The following is a 19,558-nucleotide window of genomic DNA, read 5'->3' on the forward strand; positions in this document are numbered from 1 at the left end:
TTAGAAAAGAGAACATTGTTAGATGTGATCTTTCCCATGTAATTTTAAAAGGACGAGAGGACAGAGTTCATACTAGATTATTTTAATTAGAAAAAATTGGAAATTATAAAATAAAGTGCACAAACAAAGTTCTTCTTTGCTGACTCACCGTTCATTGTGAATGGCTCTGAATTGGCCAATTTACTATGGTCCAGTTTCTGATGCTTATGGAGAGCCACAAAGACGTGATTTATTAGCCTATGTAGCCAAGTGCAATACTTCAGTAAAAAAATACTTACTTACTTAGTAAAAATACTCAAAAAGGTACAAGTAGCCTACACAAAAAGCTGCTCAAATTACAGTAATGTGAGTGAATGTAATTATAGTACTTCCACCCTTGCTGACAACTCAACAGTCTTTGAAAGGAAGAACACTGGAGACACTGGTCAGCCTGTGAGTCTTTTATTCTCAATAAAGCAACAAACTAAATAGAACTGAACTCCCACCACTGGTGCTTCTGTCAGTATTGTCACCCTTACAAGGAAGAGGCCAACAGTCTTTTGAACCTTTTCAAGCTGCTCCTGTCCAGGCATGTTTGGCATGTCTTATTACAGTTCAGGCTCAGTCCAGGGACTCATCCATAAGCACCTACTGACACAGGGACATATAAAGGTGAAGGTTATTTGGGTTCCATTGAATGCTGGTGCCCTGGTGGGCCATCCCCACCTCTCTCCGCCTTCTCTCCACCTCCTGACCAATGCTTAGCCCCATCTCCAGTTGCCTTATATTTAAGTGATTGATTTCTACTTTCTATCAATATCCTCTTGGGACAAATACGCAATGATAGAAATGGCAGGTATAGCAGGAACATTGTGTGGCTCAAAATAAACCTAAGGCAAAATGTCAGGTGCCACTATGATGACTGTCGTTATAAGCAGGTCAGACTTTTTCAGCAAAATTGGTGGCAATCACACCACTATGTCTTATCCACTGAGATTGTATATTATGAATATGTCTTAATTTTTAACAATATTATTCAGTTTCTTACAGTTTAAATATTTCATGACTATCACCATTTCTGTTCCATGCACTTGACAATTTAAAAGCTAATTTGTATTAGATAATTCCAAGGCTATAACTGGTTTTGGATATCACTGTTTAAACTGAACAATTGTACAATAGTACAACTTGAGCCAGGTGGGGCCCACTGTGTTGCCAGGATTGAGACAATCCAATCAAGGGCTCTATGTGCACCGCATGCTCTTCAATCAAGACTCAGCACTACATACCCATTGTAAAATAAACTACTTCTCTGAGTTCACATACCAATTTGTAAACAAACCATAGTGGAAATGTTTAAATCCCACTCTCATTTGATTAATTATCCTTGCTTATTAAAAACATTTTCTATTTTAAGAGGTTATGGAGGAACATCTTCTTCCTGACAACACACAACAACCGTTTGTATGAAACACAAAGAGTAACTACTGAAGAATGTAATGCTGAACCTAATCATAACTTTGAACATTAAAATCCACTCAATATTCTGATGAACAATCTGAAAGTGTTTTTGATTAGGCCATCTCTTTGTGATGCCCTGACATGAAAAAGATGATAAAGAAATTGTACCCTTTTGGATTCATTTTTATTTTTTTTAAATAATATATAATATCCAAAATTGCAAACATTTGCAGCGGAACTAAACTAACTCTCAAGACACAATACAATGTTATATGTATCCTATCCATGAGTCACTCATGCGCCCTCTCCTTGCCATATTATTTATATACACATGGCTCTCAAAAGAGAGTGATAATTACATAGGTCTAAGCAAAGTCAGTTCACATCTAGGTAATAGTTATGATCTATAGCCTACCTATCCATGGAGAAACTTCCTGAAGGTCATCTACTTTTGCAGTTGAAAAATCCTGTTAGATGAATGCAAAAGGCAACAACAATGCAGATTCACTCAACAATCTAAATCACAAAACAACTAAGCCATTAGGAAAGACACTCAAAATGTGCCTTCCCTCATTCACCATACATTTAAATTTCAACATTTCAACTTACCTCATTAAATCTGGATACATTTTTCATTCATGATTCCATTATAGTACTGGTATCTTTAACATCTTGTTTATTGGTGCAGGACTTATTTTGGGTCTTATCCCAGCCGAGATGGCAACTGTTCATCCGTCCATTCCAAGGCGATATGTAATCCCTCTTCAGCTTTTATGGAATGGCGCTCAGCCTCAATTTTATTTCAGAAATCTGAGACGTGTGGTTGTCCTGCAACTGTATACCAGTGACATTTAGGTGCTTCTCCAAAACCACACTCCATGACTGCCATGTCCTACTCTGGAAAAAGATTAATATAACTACACTGTAGATCATTTACTATATTACATTCTTAAAACAACAACAACAAACAGTTGGTACATCAGTCTGTGCATTTAAAGCATCTATTATCTGGTGTACTAATCCTAAAAACCTATGCTCAATATTACCCTAACATGCAAATGTATTGTGTTAAGTTAAATATAATATACAATCCAATAACATACATTGCACTGAGTATTATGTTCTGTAGGTGTTAAGAATCTAATTAAACAAATTCTTTTTTTAACAGTCACATTGAATGGAATGGCTTTGACCCTCAGTTTCATTGGACCACAGAAATCTGATATGTGTGAATGTCCTGCAACTATACACCAGTGACATTTGGGTGCTTCTCCAAAACCTAGGCCCATGGCTGCATATATTAAACTCATTAACTGAAGACTGAAACCCCTATCATAAAAGGTAACATCTTTGATGTATGTTACGTCATCATGATTATTTAGTGAAATGTATGATTCAAAGACCAGACAATGCACTAAGGGGCATTGTCTGGTGATATTGTATACTGGTGACATTACTTGAATATCTAGATTTCATAATGAGAATGAAACCAAAATATTTCCTGGAAAAATACATTATTGTGTTCATGTATATAAAAAGTACTATAGTTTATACTTTAGAATTGGTGTTCTTTTCCAATGTCAGAAGATAATATTCTATGAGAGTTTACATTTAACAATAGTATCAGTCATATGTAATTGCACGTTGTCATATAGACAGACTATATAGCTATATTACACTTGAAAAAGTATAATTATTTAGGTGAATGGATAATTTTTTAATCTATTGTAATGTAAGACTTCTTTGTGAGAAGTCAGCTTGGGGACTGTGGAAAAAATACATACTTTTAGAATCACGCTTACGAGGCCATATCAACACTGTAAATGTCAATGTCACAAGATTAGCGGCAACATAACAAGAATACTTGACCAAACTGAGCAAGGCACTCCTACTGAGCAGACAGTCCCACCCTCTATAAAAGAAGCAGCTCAGGACACTGCCAATAACTGACAGGCGTCCAACACAGGTGAGTACATTAACTTTCATTAGTGACTACTGTGAATGACTAATGTATCAATGCTCTCCATACTTACAATAACCCTGATTCATCTTATCATTGAATTCTATTTGCTATCATTTCTTCATTTTCCACATTTTATGCTATGCTCAGATGTGAAACCAATGTATAGTTTTTAAAAATGATTTTGAGAATAGTTTAGAAATGAATAATATGAAATTTGGTTTATTTATTTTTTCATGTGTAACACCTAATTCATAGGATCAGAGGAATAGACCTGCCTGCATTCCTTTTCTATTGGGACCAACTGAGGTAAATGATGTTTAATTACAAGTAATATCCACAGTATCAATTACAGAAATCTCACCACAACTGATGAGCCTATATGTAAACATTTATCAATTTAAATGTTGTTACAAAATAATTACAGTATATTTGAACTCCTCATGCTTCAGTCTCCACTAAAGTGCCATCATGAGCACAGATGCGGAGATGGAGGCCTATGGCCCAGCGGCCATCTACCTCCGGAAGCCAGAGAGGGAGAGGATTGAGGCTCAGACCGCTCCATTTGATGCCAAAACCGCCTTCTTTGTGGCTGAGCCTGAAGAGATGTACCTCAAGGGTAAACTCATCAAAAGAGACGGTGGCAAAGCCACTGTTGAGACGGTTACTGGAAAGGTAGGTGAATAAAAGTTGTTTCATTTGAAATACTGTCTTAGTAAAACTTTTAACTTTTTTTTTTTTTTACTGTATTTCCTTTTCAGACCCTCACTGTTAAAGAGGATGACATCCACCCCATGAACCCTCCAAAGTATGATAAGATTGAGGACATGGCCATGATGACCCACCTCAACGAGCCTGCCGTGCTATATAACCTCAAAGAGCGTTTTGCATCATGGATGATCTATGTGAGTTTCCATCTTTTAATATAGAGTGTCTGTAAAGTCCCTACATCAAAATATGCTAATGTTTATTCTCTCTCTACTATTCCAGACCTACTCTGGGCTGTTCTGTGTCGTTGTGAACCCCTACAAGTGGCTTCCTGTGTACGATGCTCAGGTTGTTAATGCATACAGAGGCAAGAAGAGGATTGAGGCTCCACCCCACATCTTCTCCATCTCTGACAACGCCTATCAGTTCATGCTGACTGGTAAGATCAAAGTTGCTAGAGTATTAAAGTGGTTGTAGAGAAGAATACTTTACCTTGAACATAAGCTTATTGCAGCAAACTATACGTTTTTTATTTATATGCTCCCTCTTCGTGACATCATTTGGAAACATAATGTTAATTTCCATTGTTATGAGGACAACACCCAATTGTATGTTCCCCTAAAACCAGGTGACACCAGTAACCTCACTAGCCCTCATATAGTGCCTTTCACGGATGTCCGACAACATCCTCCATTTAAATGACAACAAGTCCAAAACTGTACTATTTGGCCCACCAAGCTCGACTGACCTGCCCCAGGACAGACTTGGCAGCCTCTCTGCTTATGTTGTAGAAATTTGGGTGTGCTGTTTAAGTCAGATGTCCATTTTGATGAACAGGTTAAGAGCGTTGTGCAATCTTGCTTCATCTAGTTAAGGGAAATTGCAAAAATAAGGTCCTTTTTATCCTTTACTGACCTTGAGAAAGTTGCAGGAATGCTGCAGCGAGACTTTTAACTGGATCTAAGAGACGGGACCATATCACCCCTATTTTAGCTTCCCTCAGCTGGCTGTCTCTTTCTTATAGAAATGATTTTAAGCAGTTACTGATTACTTTTAAAGCATTATGTGGTCTGGCCCCTAGCTACATCATTGATCTTTTAACTCCTTATGAGCCTGGTAGTAGCCTGAGATGTTCAGGCGTTCCTTGGTCCCAGCTGGTGGCCAGAGGTGACTGGGCATTTGCTGTCAGGGCTCCCAGGCTCTGGAACGCCCTGCCTGAGGAAATCAAACTAGCTAATTTGAGGTCTTGTTTTAAATCACGTCATCAAACTATTTTTTTTTTTAAAAGCCCTTCTTCTAATTTGCTGTGTTGTTCTCATTTGGCACTTTTCTTGGTGTCTCATTCTAAATGTAGCCTATGTTTTTATTGTCTGTGTTTTCATGTATGTATGATATTGATATTACTCTATTTTTTGTAACTCATGTTTTATTTGTTAATTTTTTTTCTTTTCTTTCCACTGTGAGCACTTTATAACTTTCTTTAGAAAAGTAAATAATGGTTGTTATTATTTATTTAGCCTAAGTGGAGTGCAAATGTGTGTATTTCAGATCGCGAGAACCAGTCTGTCCTTATTACGTGAGTATAATTTATAACAAATATATAATATAATAAAAAAATTTCACACCAATTCTTTTGAAACTTTATGATAATGAAGGAGAATAATCTAGTTTATTCTTTTCCAATCTCCCAGCGGAGAATCCGGTGCAGGAAAGACTGTCAACACCAAGCGTGTCATCCAGTACTTTGCAACAATTGCAGTGGCTGGAGGTAAAAAGGCAGAGGCTACTTCTGGCAAAATTCAGGTAAGAATATGTAGGTGCAAAAAAAATCTTTATCTTATGGAAATCCATTTGAATGTAATGGGCTACTAATGTATATAATGTCCTCTTTTAGGGGTCACTGGAGGACCAGATCATTGCAGCCAACCCTCTGCTGGAGGCCTATGGTAATGCCAAGACAGTGAGGAATGACAACTCCTCTCGTTTTGTAAGTGACAAAATTGAAGATAAATTTCACCGGAAAAGTGTGTTGTACTTTGTGTACTAACCTTGGTCTGAATGTACAGGGTAAATTCATCAGAATCCACTTTGGCTCAACTGGCAAGCTGGCTTCAGCTGATATTGAAACATGTAAGTTCTTGACAGTTAGTGTGAGGAATCACATTTGTTACATTTGTAGTTAGAAACATGAGTAGTGTATAGATGTAATGCCTTATATTAACTATTGTTTGATGCTTATTCATCAGCAATTCGTTATGCCTAACGCAACATTCACAGATCTGCTGGAAAAGTCCCGAGTAACCTTCCAGTTGTCTGCTGAGAGGAGCTACCATATCTTCTATCAGCTAATGACTGGCCACAAACCTGAGCTCCTGGGTATGTTACGACATAATCAAAATTACTACAACATCAAAAATTTGAATTTGCACAGACTTATGCTTTTCCTCGAATCTCTTCCAGAGGCTCTTCTGATCACCACCAACCCCTATGACTACCACATGATCAGTCAGGGTGAAATCACAGTTAAGAGCATTAATGATGTGGAGGAGTTCATTGCAACAGATGTAAGTCAATCTTAATTTGTAGAATAATAGTAAATCCTTGTCAGAGTTGCTGAAGCTTTAAAACATCTTGTTTTTTTTCTATGAAATGCAGTCCGCTATTGATATCCTGGGCTTCACTGCTGAGGAGAAGATAGGCATCTACAAGCTGACTGGTGCTGTGATGCATCATGGCAACATGAAGTTCAAGCAGAAGCAGCGTGAGGAGCAGGCTGAGCCAGATGGCACAGAGGGTAGCTATCATAATAATATTTTCATGTTACATACACTGCAGTTATATGCATTGAGGTGTAACATGTGTGCTAAAAGTTTTTTCTTTCCATCAGTGGCTGATAAAATCGCCTATCTAATGGGTCTGAACTCAGCTGATATGCTGAAATCTCTGTGCTACCCCAGAGTCAAGGTTGGAAATGAGATGGTGACCAAAGGTCAGACCGTGCCACAGGTCAGATATGGAAGCCATAAAAAGCAACAGAATGTTAAAAAGAATCCATCTACATTTCAGGAGCAATGTTTATGAGAAAAAAATATTGTCATGAAGCTACTGCTGTTGTTTCTAGGTCAACAACTCTGTCATGGCTCTGTGCAAATCTGTCTATGAGAAAATGTTCTTGTGGATGGTCATCCGTATCAATGAGATGTTGGACACAAAGCAGCCAAGACAGTTCTTCATTGGCGTGTTGGATATCGCTGGATTTGAGATCTTCGATGTAAGTTCATTAATAACACTTCAGCAGTAACATAATATTAGAACTGCTTGGCCATTCAAGTGATTTCATGTCTGTTATTGTTATAGTTCAACAGTTTGGAGCAACTCTGCATCAACTTCACCAATGAGAAACTGCAACAGTTCTTCAACCACCACATGTTTGTCCTGGAGCAAGAGGAATATAAGAAGGAGGGCATTCAGTGGGAGTTCATTGACTTTGGTATGGACTTGGCTGCCTGCATTGAGCTTATTGAGAAGGTAAGTAAAGTCTATCTGGCAGAACAGATTTCTTGATTTCTGAAATCATGTTAAATTGCTAATTCTTTTCCATATGACCTAATTCTCCATCAGCCAATGGGCATCTTCTCCATCCTTGAAGAGGAGTGCATGTTCCCCAAGGCCTCAGACACAACTTTCAAGAACAAGCTGCATGATCAGCATCTTGGCAAGACTAAGGCCTTTGAGAAGCCAAAGCCTGCAAAGGGCAAGGCTGAGGCTCACTTCTCCCTGGTTCACTATGCTGGTACAGTGGACTACAACATCACTGGCTGGCTGGACAAGAACAAGGACCCACTGAACGATTCAGTTGTTCAGCTCTACCAGAAGTCTGCAAACAAACTGCTTGCCTTCCTGTATGCATCCCATGCTGCAACTGATGGTAAGAAGCTAATCTGTTAATTCATATTACTCAGTTAATTCAAAAATGCATTTTTTTTAAATGACCCTGAACAGTGAATATAGAGGTATTTACTCACTAGCACTGGTGAAACACTATGTTTTGGAAAACAGAGGCTTCTGGAGGTGGTGGCAAGAAGGGCGGTGGAAAGAAGAAAGGTGGTTCCTTCCAGACTGTATCTGCTCTTTTCAGGGTATGTTATACATCCACATATGTGTTTAAGAACAAATGCCTATTTCAACATGAGTGAAAATCATGTAAATCTAAAAAGTCAGATTTTGTTTAAATGATCAAATTTCACCTCCCAGGAGAACTTGGGTAAATTGATGACCAACTTGAGGAGCACTCATCCTCACTTTGTGCGCTGCCTGATTCCCAATGAATCAAAGACCCCAGGTAAAAACATAATAGCACCACACTATTACAAAACATGAATGTACATATAAATGTCACTGAATATGATTGGTTTAACCATGTCCAGGTCTTATGGAGAACTTCCTGGTCATCCACCAGTTGAGGTGTAATGGCGTGCTGGAGGGTATCAGAATCTGCAGAAAGGGCTTCCCCAGCAGAATCCTCTATGGTGACTTCAAGCAGAGGTGATTTACCCATGTTTCACTGCTGGATTAAAACATGTGCTCCATAACAGTAGATAGATCGTCTCAAGAACTGGGTTGGTCTCTCTGAATGTGTCCTAAACTGGTTCAGAACTTACATTACAGGGAGGACATTTTTCATCTGTCTTGGAGATCATGTATCAGAGAAACATGATCTAACTTCTGGTGTTGCACAAGGAAGCTGTCTGGTCCCCTGCTTTTCTCACTATACATGCTTCCATTAGGTGATATTATCAGAGAACATAATGTCAATTTCCATAGCTATGCTGATGATACACAACTATACATTTCTGTAGAGCCAAATCATGCAGATGCCTTAAGCTCCCTCACTACTTGTCTATTGGCTATCAATGATTGGATGAACACAAATTTCTTCAAACTGAATGAAGATAAGACAGAAATACTTTTGGTCGGCCCTAAAGCCAAAAGAGAAGAACTCTCCACAAGACTTGGGAACCTGAATCCCTCGATCAAATCAGAAATAACAAGCCTGGATGTTATCTTAGATTCTGATCTAAGTTTTAATTCCCATATAAACAAGGTGACCAGAACAGCATTCTTTCATTTTAGAAATATTGCCAAGAAAGATGCTGAAAAGCTAACTCACACATTTGTTACAAGTAAACTGGACTACTGCAACGCCCTTTTTACCAGCCTCCCTAAAAAGTCTATTGAGAGGCTTCAGCTTATCTAAAACTCTGCAGCTAGACTTTTAACAAAAACAAGGAAGTGAGAACATATCACTCTGGTTTTAGCTACATTGCACTGGCTCCCAGTGTCCTTTACGATTGATTTTAAAGTTCTTTTACTTGTATACAAAGCTCTTAATGGCTTAGGACCGGCCTACATTACAGAATCTCTGCTGTTCTACATTCCATCAAGAGCCCTCAGGTCTTCTACTGCTGGTTTGTTAGAAGTACAAAACCCCACTCAAAAGAAGATTGGAGATGCAGCCTTTTTTAACTATGCTCCTAAACTGTGGAACACCGTGCCAAAGAATATTAAAGAGAGGCGGGCTCTGTAAGCATTTTCAAGCGACTGCTAAAAACCTATCTTTTCAGCTTAGCTTTTAAATAGCCTTCATTTTCACTGTTCCTGTTCAGGATCCCAACAAAGCTGACACGGGCAAGTACGAATTTTCATTCGTCTTGTCTGGGTAATGCTTACTTGCATGAGTGAACACTATATGTGGGTGGGACAGAGCTTTACCCTGTATGATTCTCATCCATCTGTGGATGGTGAGGTTTTTGACCAAGAGGAGAATCTATGATTCTCGTCTGCCTTAGGCAGTGAGATCTGACGTAAATATCAGATCAAGAGTAGAATCAGGAAGGACAGGGGAAAAGAAAATTAAAGAAAAACATATGGGTTTACTCACAATGTGCATCTAAAAGTGGGAGTATTTGTTGTGTTCTTTTATCTTTTTATTTTACTTGATTTGATTCTTTTAATGCAATGCATTTTGCTTGTTCTTTTATATGAATTTTATCTTTTTATCTGTCTTTTATCTGCCTTCTATTGATGTAAAGCAGCATGTTGTGTATGAAAGGTGCTATACAAATAAAGGTTATTATTATTATTATTATTATTATTATTATTATTATTACTATTATTATTACTATTATTATTATATTTAAACCTAATACATTTAATTGTGCTGTAAAGGAAACAAAAGATTTGTATAAGCTTTGTATCCATGTTTGATCAATTTTCCCTTGCAGATACAAAGTATTGAATGCCAGTGTCATCCCTGAGGGACAGTTCATTGACAACAAGAAAGCTTCAGAGAAACTCTTGGGCTCTATTGATGTGGACCACACTCAGTACAAGTTTGGACATACCAAGGTAATTTTTACAGGGAATGTGAATAGATTGTACGTGCATGCAAGTTTTGCTTTATTCCTGTGTATTGATGACTGATTTCCTTTACTTAAATACAGGTGTTCTTCAAAGCTGGTCTGCTGGGTACCCTGGAAGAGATGAGAGATGACAAACTGGCTACACTGGTGACCATGACTCAGGGTCTCTGCAGAGGATACCTAATGAGGACAGAGTTTGTCAAGATGATGGAGAGGAGGTAGAGTAGGATTTTGATACTAAATTGCCAATGTGATGTTAGTCACAGAGAATAAACAAAAACAGTATGAACCTTAATTGTACATTTATGCTTGTTATTTTTTACAGAGATGCAATCTTCTCCATCCAGTACAATATCCGCTCATTCATGAATGTGAAAAACTGGCCATGGATGCATTTGTACTTCAAGATCAAGCCTCTTCTGAAGAGCGCTGAGACTGAGAAGGAACTGCAGCAGATGAAGGAAAACTATGACAAGATGAAGACGGACCTGGCTACCGCCCTGGCCAAGAAGAAGGAATTAGAAGAGAAGATGGTTTCCCTGTTGCAGGAAAAGAATGACCTGCAACTGCAAGTAGCTTCTGTAAGCGGAATGAAAATAACAAAAGGAAAAAACTTTCTTTTGTTTTCATTTAAAAGTCAGAATGTTGCTTTGCAAATGAAATGTTAAAATACATACTCATATTTATATGTACATTTTTTTGCTTAGCAAATCTGCTACATTTAGGTAAAATAATGTGAAAAATCTGCTAAATCTCTGCTCGCCTCATCCACAAATTGCTAACAAATCATGAGCTTAGAATTATAAGGTTCTGTCTGCGAGTGCAGTTCTGAGATCTTTTTAAATATTTAACCCCCAAAAGGCTCTTTTTAAAAATTATCACCACACAAGCATGTGGTGCAAGTAACATTCAAAGATCATGAATACATGGATGAATCAATTTTGATAAAGTCAGATAGAACCTTATAATTACTTATAAACACAAAATATAATGTTCACTTGCAGGAAAGTGAGAACCTCTCTGATGCTGAGGAAAGGTGTGAAGGGCTCATTAAGAGCAAGATCCAGCTTGAGGCCAAACTCAAAGAGACAACTGAGAGACTGGAGGATGAGGAGGAAATCAATGCTGAACTGACTGCCAAAAAGAGGAAGCTGGAGGATGAATGTTCTGAGCTGAAGAAAGACATTGACGATTTGGAGCTCACCTTGGCCAAAGTGGAGAAGGAGAAACATGCCACTGAGAACAAGGTTCAGTTCATTTTAAATTGATACTTATGCAAAAAGATAAAATATTACTTCTTCTAGAGTTTTGAATGAATATACATAAGTGATAGAACTAAAAACTAACCTTTCCTTCCACTATCAGGTGAAAAACCTGACAGAGGAGATGGCATCTCAAGATGAGTCTATTGCCAAGTTAACCAAGGAGAAGAAGGCCCTCCAAGAGGCCCACCAGCAAACACTGGATGATCTCCAGGCAGAGGAAGACAAAGTCAACACTCTGACCAAGGCCAAGACCAAGCTGGAACAGCAAGTGGACGATGTGAGAAAATTTGTTTGTTAATACTGTCTCTTTATGGTAATTCCGCAGTAATTTGTCTCAACTGCCCCAAAGTATAAACACTATTACAACTGCTGTTATTCAATAGCTTGAGGGTTCACTGGAGCAAGAGAAGAAGCTCCGCATGGACCTTGAGAGAGCCAAGAGGAAGCTTGAGGGAGATCTGAAACTGGCCCAGGAATCCATAATGGATCTGGAGAATGATAAACAGCAATCTGACGAAAAAATCAAGAAGTGAGTTAAAAGAGGAGTTCTCCTACTTCTCACTATTCCTGCTACAATGTTCAGACATGGTACATGTTCAGGAATGTAACTTTCCTTTGTGTTTTCCACATTAAGGAAGGACTTTGAAACCAGCCAACTCCTCAGTAAGATTGAGGATGAACAGTCCCTTGGTGCTCAGCTTCAGAAGAAGATCAAGGAGCTCCAGGTAGCATTTGACATACAGATTATATTCAGGAAATCAAGAATAACACATGATATTCAGGTTCATAGGTCTACTTGACATTGCTATCATCAAACCCTAGGCTCGTATTGAGGAGCTGGAGGAAGAGATTGAGGCTGAGCGGGCTGCTCGGGCCAAGGTAGAGAAGCAGAGGGCTGATCTCTCCAGGGAACTTGAGGAGATCAGTGAGAGGCTTGAGGAAGCTGGTGGAGCAACGGCTGCTCAGATTGAGATGAACAAGAAGCGCGAGGCTGAGTTCCAGAAGCTGCGTCGTGACCTTGAGGAGTCCACCCTGCAGCATGAAGCCACTGCAGCAGCTCTCCGCAAGAAGCAGGCTGACAGTGTTGCTGAGCTGGGAGAGCAGATCGACAACCTCCAGCGTGTCAAGCAGAAGCTGGAGAAGGAGAAGAGCGAGTACAAGATGGAGATTGATGACCTCTCTAGCAACATGGAGGCCATTGCCAAATCAAAGGTATGCAATGTTTCCCATGAAATTGCAATTCCACCTTAAGTGCATGTACAAACACTTGACAGTGGAGAATGAACAAAGGACACTTTGTCAATGACCCCCATATTCACTCATGTAAAATATCACTCAATAAAATATTAAATAGTTTTTGTTCAATTACAGGGCAATTTGGAGAAAATGTGCAGAACTCTTGAGGACCAGTTGAGTGAACTCAAGTCCAAAAATGATGAGAATGTTCGCCAGCTTAATGACATGAGTGCACAGAAGGCAAGACTCGCGACAGAGAATGGTGTGTAGTCTACAATGTAAAACATGTAAAACTACAATATATGAATGAGTGGCTTATTCAGTTCAGATATAACATGGTGCACGTGCTGTCATTCAGGTGAATTTGCTCGCCAGCTAGAGGAGAAAGAAGCTCTTGTTTCCCAGCTGACCAGGGGCAAGCAGGCTTTCACTCAGCAGATTGAGGAGCTCAAGAGGCACGTTGAAGAGGAAGTGAAGGTATGAGATTCATTATCCTAATTAAATCTATGTTCGGGCTGTGTCCATCCATGTTGTCAAACAAGATATCTCAGGTGATATCTCAGACCCCACTGGTCTGATTTTGACAAAACTTGGATGGATGATGTATCTTCACACTGTGTTCTAGCATTTGAAAAATTACAGAGATTGGACTAATTCAAACAACTAACAAAATTTCAAAATGAAAGGCCATAACTGCTACACCAACAGTCAAATTTTGATGAAACTTGATGATGCATCTTGTTACTGATTGGCTCAAGGGGTGTCTGAATAATTTGTTGGGGACGACATGTTTACTTGTTTTATCAGGTGTTCTGAGGGATTGGATTACAGTCTTACATATTCCAGTTCAATCACTTGTTGCTTAGTTGAAATGAGAGAGATTAAAAGACTTGGGTAATTTGTTCATAGTCAATTGTAAAGACACTACAAAACGTTCATGTTTGTTGTAATGTGTCATAGGCCAAGAATGCCCTGGCCCATACTGTTCAATCAGCCCGCCATGACTGCGACCTGCTCAGAGAGCAGTTTGAGGAGGAGCAGGAGGCTAAGGCCGAGCTGCAGCGTGGCATGTCCAAGGCCAACAGCGAAGTGGCTCAGTGGAGGAGTAAATATGAGACTGATGCTATCCAGCGCACTGAAGAGCTGGAGGAGGCCAAGTAACCAGAGAAGTTTCTATTCTTTAACAGGTTCAATCCAAATATTGTTGGAACCTTGAGAGAAACCAACCTTTTTCTCTGTAGGAAAAAGCTTGCCCAGCGTCTGCAGGATGCTGAGGAATCCATTGAGGCTGTGAACTCAAAGTGTGGCTCTCTAGAGAAGACCAAGCAGAGGCTGCAGGGTGAGGTGGAGGACCTCATGATTGATGTGGAGAGAGCTAATGCTCTGGCTGCTAACCTTGACAAGAAGCAGAGGAACTTTGATAAGGTAACGGATGATGCTAGAATTCAAAGCCCAAGTTATTAAATAAAATATAATTTTAAAAATGAACACAAATATGACTTAATAATTTTGATTTAACCATATAATACTAGGTCCTGGCAGAATGGAAACAGAAGTATGAGGAGGGCCAGGCAGAGCTGGAAGGAGCCCAGAAAGAGGCTCGCTCTCTTAGCACTGAACTGTTCAAGATGAAGAACTCTTATGAGGAGGCTCTGGATCAACTGGAGACCATGAAGAGAGAGAACAAGAACCTGCAGCGTATGTCGACTACCATCTACTTTTGAGGCAAACAATCAATCATTACATACCAGATATGAAGGTTACAAGATTGTATACCTTACTTATTTTTCTTCTGTAGAGGAGATCTCAGACCTGACTGAACAGATTGGGGAGACTGGAAAGAGCATCCATGAGCTGGAGAAGGCAAAGAAGGCCGTAGAGTCTGAGAAGGCTGAAATTCAGACAGCCCTAGAAGAGGCAGAGGTAAAACAGTTTGTATTTATTTGTTTGTTATTTTAACATTGTAATTTGACAAAAATCCAGCATATCTGTGCTCTATGCTATTAGTTCTTTGACTAATTTTATCAAATACGTTTTTGTTGTGATATGATACTTCTAATCGAGTACGTATTTGACTTTTCCTAAAGGGTACACTGGAGCATGAGGAGTCCAAGATTCTTCGTGTTCAGCTTGAGCTCAACCAGATCAAAAGTGAAGTTGACAGGAAGCTGGCAGAGAAGGATGAAGAGATGGAGCAGATCAAGAGGAACAGCCAGAGGGTGACTGACTCCATGCAGAGCACTCTGGATGCTGAGGTCAGGAGCAGGAATGATGCCCTGAGAATCAAGAAGAAGATGGAGGGAGACCTGAATGAGATGGAGATTCAGCTGAGCCACGCCAACAGGCAGGCTGCTGAGGCCCAGAAACAACTGAGGAATGTCCAGGGACAGCTCAAGGTAAGTCTAACACCATCATTTAGTGAAAAATGTCAAAGAGTGAGTAAAAGGGGTCAGTTCACATCTGTTTTCTTTGGTTCCAGGATGCCCAACTGCACCTTGATGATGCTATCAGAGGACAGGAAGACATGAAGGAGCAGGTTGCCATGGTGGAGCGTAGAAATGGTCTGATGCTGGCTGAGATTGAGGAGCTGAGAGCCGCTCTGGAGCAGACAGAGAGAGGCCGCAAAGTGGCTGAGCAGGAACTGGTTGATGCGAGTGAGCGTGTGGGACTGCTTCACTCTCAGGTTTGTTATCCATTGCTCACGTGAAAATATGTCTTGAAAATATTACATTATTATGAATATTGTATTAAATATTCTTTTAAAAAATGTTCAGAATACTAGTCTTCTGAACACGAAGAAGAAGTTGGAGGCTGACCTTGTCCAGGTACAGGGTGAGGTGGATGATTCTGTTCAGGAAGCAAGAAATGCTGAGGAGAAGGCCAAGAAGGCTATCACTGATGTGAGTTCTGTCTCTTCCATTTTATGAAGACTTTACCTTGTTGCTCTACTTCTATGTGTTTGATAATTAACATTAAAATTATTTCAGATTAAATTGTAATTAGAGAACGTTCATTTCAGGCGGCCATGATGGCTGAAGAACTGAAGAAGGAACAGGACACCAGTGCTCACCTGGAGAGGATGAAGAAGAACCTGGAGGTCACAGTCAAAGACCTGCAGCACCGTCTGGATGAGGCTGAGAATCTGGCCATGAAGGGTGGCAAGAAGCAGCTCCAGAAACTGGAGTCCAGGGTATACACTGTGTATAAATGTTTCAGATGAAAATACAAAACTAATGGTAAAAATCACAGCGAATAAGTTGAGAATAATACTCAGTATTTACTGTGTTATCTTACAGGTACGTGAGTTGGAAATTGAAGTTGAGGCTGAACAGAGACGTGGAGCTGATGCTGTTAAAGGAGTCCGCAAATATGAGAGGAGAGTCAAGGAGCTCACCTACCAGGTACTTTCTCATCTTACTAAAAAATGACCATGATTTCTCCTTCATACTATCTCTACTCTCCATCACCTTTTATCCTTTATCTCTACAGACTGAGGAGGACAAGAAGAATGTGACCAGACTTCAGGATCTGGTGGACAAGCTGCAGCTCAAAGTCAAGGCCTACAAGAGGCAGGCTGAGGAGGCTGTAAGTCAACCATTAATAAATATTTGAGAAAATATAATTGATTACAGAGTAATTATACCATAATATCAGAGAAGATCCATTTAAACAGTATAGTCCCTGAACTTTACAGGAGGAGCAGGCCAACACTCACCTGTCCAGGTTCAGGAAGGTTCAGCATGAGCTGGAGGAGGCTCAGGAGCGTGCTGACATCGCTGAGTCCCAGGTCAACAAGCTGAGAGCCAAGAGCCGTGATGTTGGAAAGGTATCTGTATTATTCTACTCATGCATTACAGCATAACTTTGCCAATTTTGTACCTACATATAATTTGTCTCTTACATACCTGTAGTTCTTGGACCCGCAGAGAATACTGACTCCTGAGTCAACTGTTGGTTGTAATGGCGAGCTCCGCTGCTAGGCCTCTTGCTGCTAACAATGAGTCCAAATGGGGTTTGTCAAAATACCTCCAAAAAAGCCATTTGTAGGCTCCACAGGGGAATTGAGAGTAAACAGACAAGTTCCAAAGTACATGAATTTAAATTAGCTCCAATTTCATGACACAATACCGTCATTAAACACACTTTCACTAACCAGGAAATCAATTAACTATTTTTCTCTGCCGCAGCACAGACTGCTGTGGGGTGAAAGTGTGTTACTGATGGCATGATCTAGTTTTGTGGACGGTCAGGTCAGATTGTAAATAATTGCACATGGAGCCAGGTACAGTTTGATAGAACTATCCACTGAGTGGAAATGGTGCATTGCTGCTGCTTTCCAGGCTGTGGATATAAATACGTTGGTTGGTCGCCATATCGGTGTCATAGACTGGCTTTTTTCATTGTTAGCAGCAAGAGGCTAGCAACGGCAGCTTGCTGTTTCAACTGACAGCTGACGATATTGTCTGTGGGTCCAAATACTACAGGTATGTGAGAGACAAATGATATAGGTCCAAAATTGCCAAACATATCCTTTAATGTTGTATTTACTTAATTTCTGTGATTTTCAGTAATATCTCTATATCTATTTGTAGTATTCCTACAAATACTCTCCTATAAAAAGTTCCTAAAAATAATATTTTTCTTTTCTCACCTTTAGGGAAGTGACTCTGCTGAATAAGATATAAAATCCAGTTGAGGCGTTCCAACAGAGCTCATAGAATATGAGTCCCCTGTTAAATTATCTTCTGTAAACTTCAATAAACATTAAAATTTTCTCCCCTATCCTGTTTTATTTTCTGTGTATTCTATGGCACTTTCAGTCTTAGGTTGGCTTGCAAAGCTATTTAACATAACAGCTAACTGGAGGTGTATCAGAACATATGTTGACATGATGGCCCAACCTGTCAATCATTGCTACATTTCCTGTTATTAAACACAAATGTGAGAACCATTTTTCTTCAGGTTGAGGCACACAAATTGCACTGAACAGGGTGTTTTTTTCATTTTGAGCCGTAATGTTGAAAGTTTCTTGAAATTCTGAACATGGTGGAAACTGATCTGCCATCAACAAAAAAGAGACAGACTTAAATTGCTGGTGTTTACCGGCAACACAGATGACATGCTGTGTTGTTAAGATACACAAATAAAAGCGATTGCTCTGAAAGATCTGTTGGACCTCCACAGTGCTCATGTAAAATGGACACATCAACCAGTAAATGGGTAAATCGCCGATTCCTCCCACACGGAGGCGATTCCTCCCTCAACTAATCAGGAACAAACATGAATTGGGGATCAGATTTATTCTTATTTTCATTTTATTATTATTGCTATTTTGTTTTTTACATTTTTATACAGTTTCCCACATCTGTGGTTGCAATTCAAACCCACCTGCAATTTCTCTCTCTGGGAATCACAACTACAGCAGTAAGAACTGATAGTTTAAATTGTATTTATATTTGAAAAAGCTGAGATGATAATGAGATGATAATCACCTCTGGCCTACTTTATTGAGCTGGAAGCAAAATAGACAATGCATGCATGGAACATTAAGCTAGCAAAAAGGAAACAAAAATTAATACGCCTTGAAAGTTGTAAGCTAAAGATTCAACAATATCCAACTTAGTCTTGAAAATAAATAGAGCAAACTTCAATTCTACTCTGACAATAGCTTCTTAACAGGAATATGACAACCAGAAATACAATTTCATAAACACGGTCAAATTAACAATTTTAAAGAAACATGCCTATAGCAAAATGTATAATTTACAATGAGGCATACCTGGCTACCTTTTTCTGCCGCCATCCTTCTTGTCTTTCTTTCCACCCCCCTTTCCCCTTCCTTTTCCTTGCTCTGCCCTTTCCTTCCCCTTTCCTGGATCCCCTCTCCCTTTTTCTCCTCCTTGACCCTTCTGCATCTGGGCTGCGTGAACCCTCTCGATCAGAGTGAAGTAGTCCTCATCTGGGCTGATAGGGCAGGTCACAAGCTTCCTCTGTTCATGTGGGCACGCAGATGAAGGATGTGACTTGTTGCGTGCTCCTGTGTTGGGAGACGATGGTCTTGAGCGGGCCTTCCTGGGGCTTGCGTGGCTTGAGGAGCAGAGCGTGGAGTTTGAGTCTTCTTTTGGGACAAGGTTTAGGTTGAGGGAGAGGGGTCTGCCCAGTGACGGGCTCAGAGGAACCACAAGCTTCTCTCCTGGGGCTCCTAGAGTGAGGAAGACTTCTGGGAATTTACATGGTTGGCCGACATTCTTACGTCCCTTTGACAGATAAAAGAATCATGTAAGTTATGTGTCTATTATCGGGGCAATATGTTTAGGCAATTAGCACACTCCCCGCACAAGCTGTGGCAATGGCCTGGTCTTACCTGCTGTGGTGTGAAGCTCATAGACACCCTCAGTGTCACCTGTACAGAAACAACATGTCATTGAACATTGGAAAGTGTTCAAGTGATTCTAGTTAGGCCATTTATTCATAACTGGGGGGCTGCAGACTAGTTCACCAAACCATGATCATCATCATGTTTTGAA

The 19,558-nt window shown here is 39.8% G+C and overlaps 1 protein-coding gene across 1 annotated transcript; it reads left to right on the plus strand.

Annotated features, from left to right (window-relative positions):
* The first annotated feature begins 3,871 nt into the window (after positions 1-3,871).
* Positions 3,872-17,807, plus strand: LOC139650251 (myosin heavy chain, fast skeletal muscle). Its single transcript, XM_071526858.1, has 39 exons — positions 3,872-4,075; positions 4,162-4,305; positions 4,391-4,547; positions 5,657-5,684; positions 5,800-5,911; positions 6,003-6,095; positions 6,175-6,238; positions 6,386-6,484; positions 6,569-6,672; positions 6,764-6,902; positions 6,996-7,114; positions 7,230-7,379; positions 7,466-7,636; positions 7,730-8,036; positions 8,168-8,247; positions 8,363-8,450; positions 8,536-8,653; positions 10,393-10,516; positions 10,612-10,748; positions 10,856-11,111; positions 11,535-11,777; positions 11,896-12,072; positions 12,179-12,324; positions 12,430-12,520; positions 12,618-13,007; positions 13,167-13,293; positions 13,390-13,508; positions 13,992-14,188; positions 14,273-14,456; positions 14,564-14,729; positions 14,830-14,954; positions 15,119-15,427; positions 15,511-15,714; positions 15,806-15,931; positions 16,051-16,221; positions 16,328-16,432; positions 16,521-16,616; positions 16,726-16,857; positions 17,689-17,807. The coding sequence occupies exons 1-39, from the start codon at positions 3,872-3,874 to the stop codon at positions 17,707-17,709; spliced, it is 5,823 nt and encodes a 1,940-aa protein (XP_071382959.1). The 3' UTR covers positions 17,710-17,807.
* Positions 17,808-19,558: the final 1,751 nt, after the last annotated feature.

The sequence above is a fragment of the Centroberyx affinis genome, unplaced genomic scaffold, assembly GCF_046629955.1.
Source record: "Centroberyx affinis isolate AG114_WGS23_722 - 3 ecotype Tasmania unplaced genomic scaffold, CSIRO-AGI_Caff_v1 ptg001471l_1, whole genome shotgun sequence".
Taxonomy (NCBI): Eukaryota; Metazoa; Chordata; class Actinopteri; order Beryciformes; family Berycidae; genus Centroberyx; species Centroberyx affinis.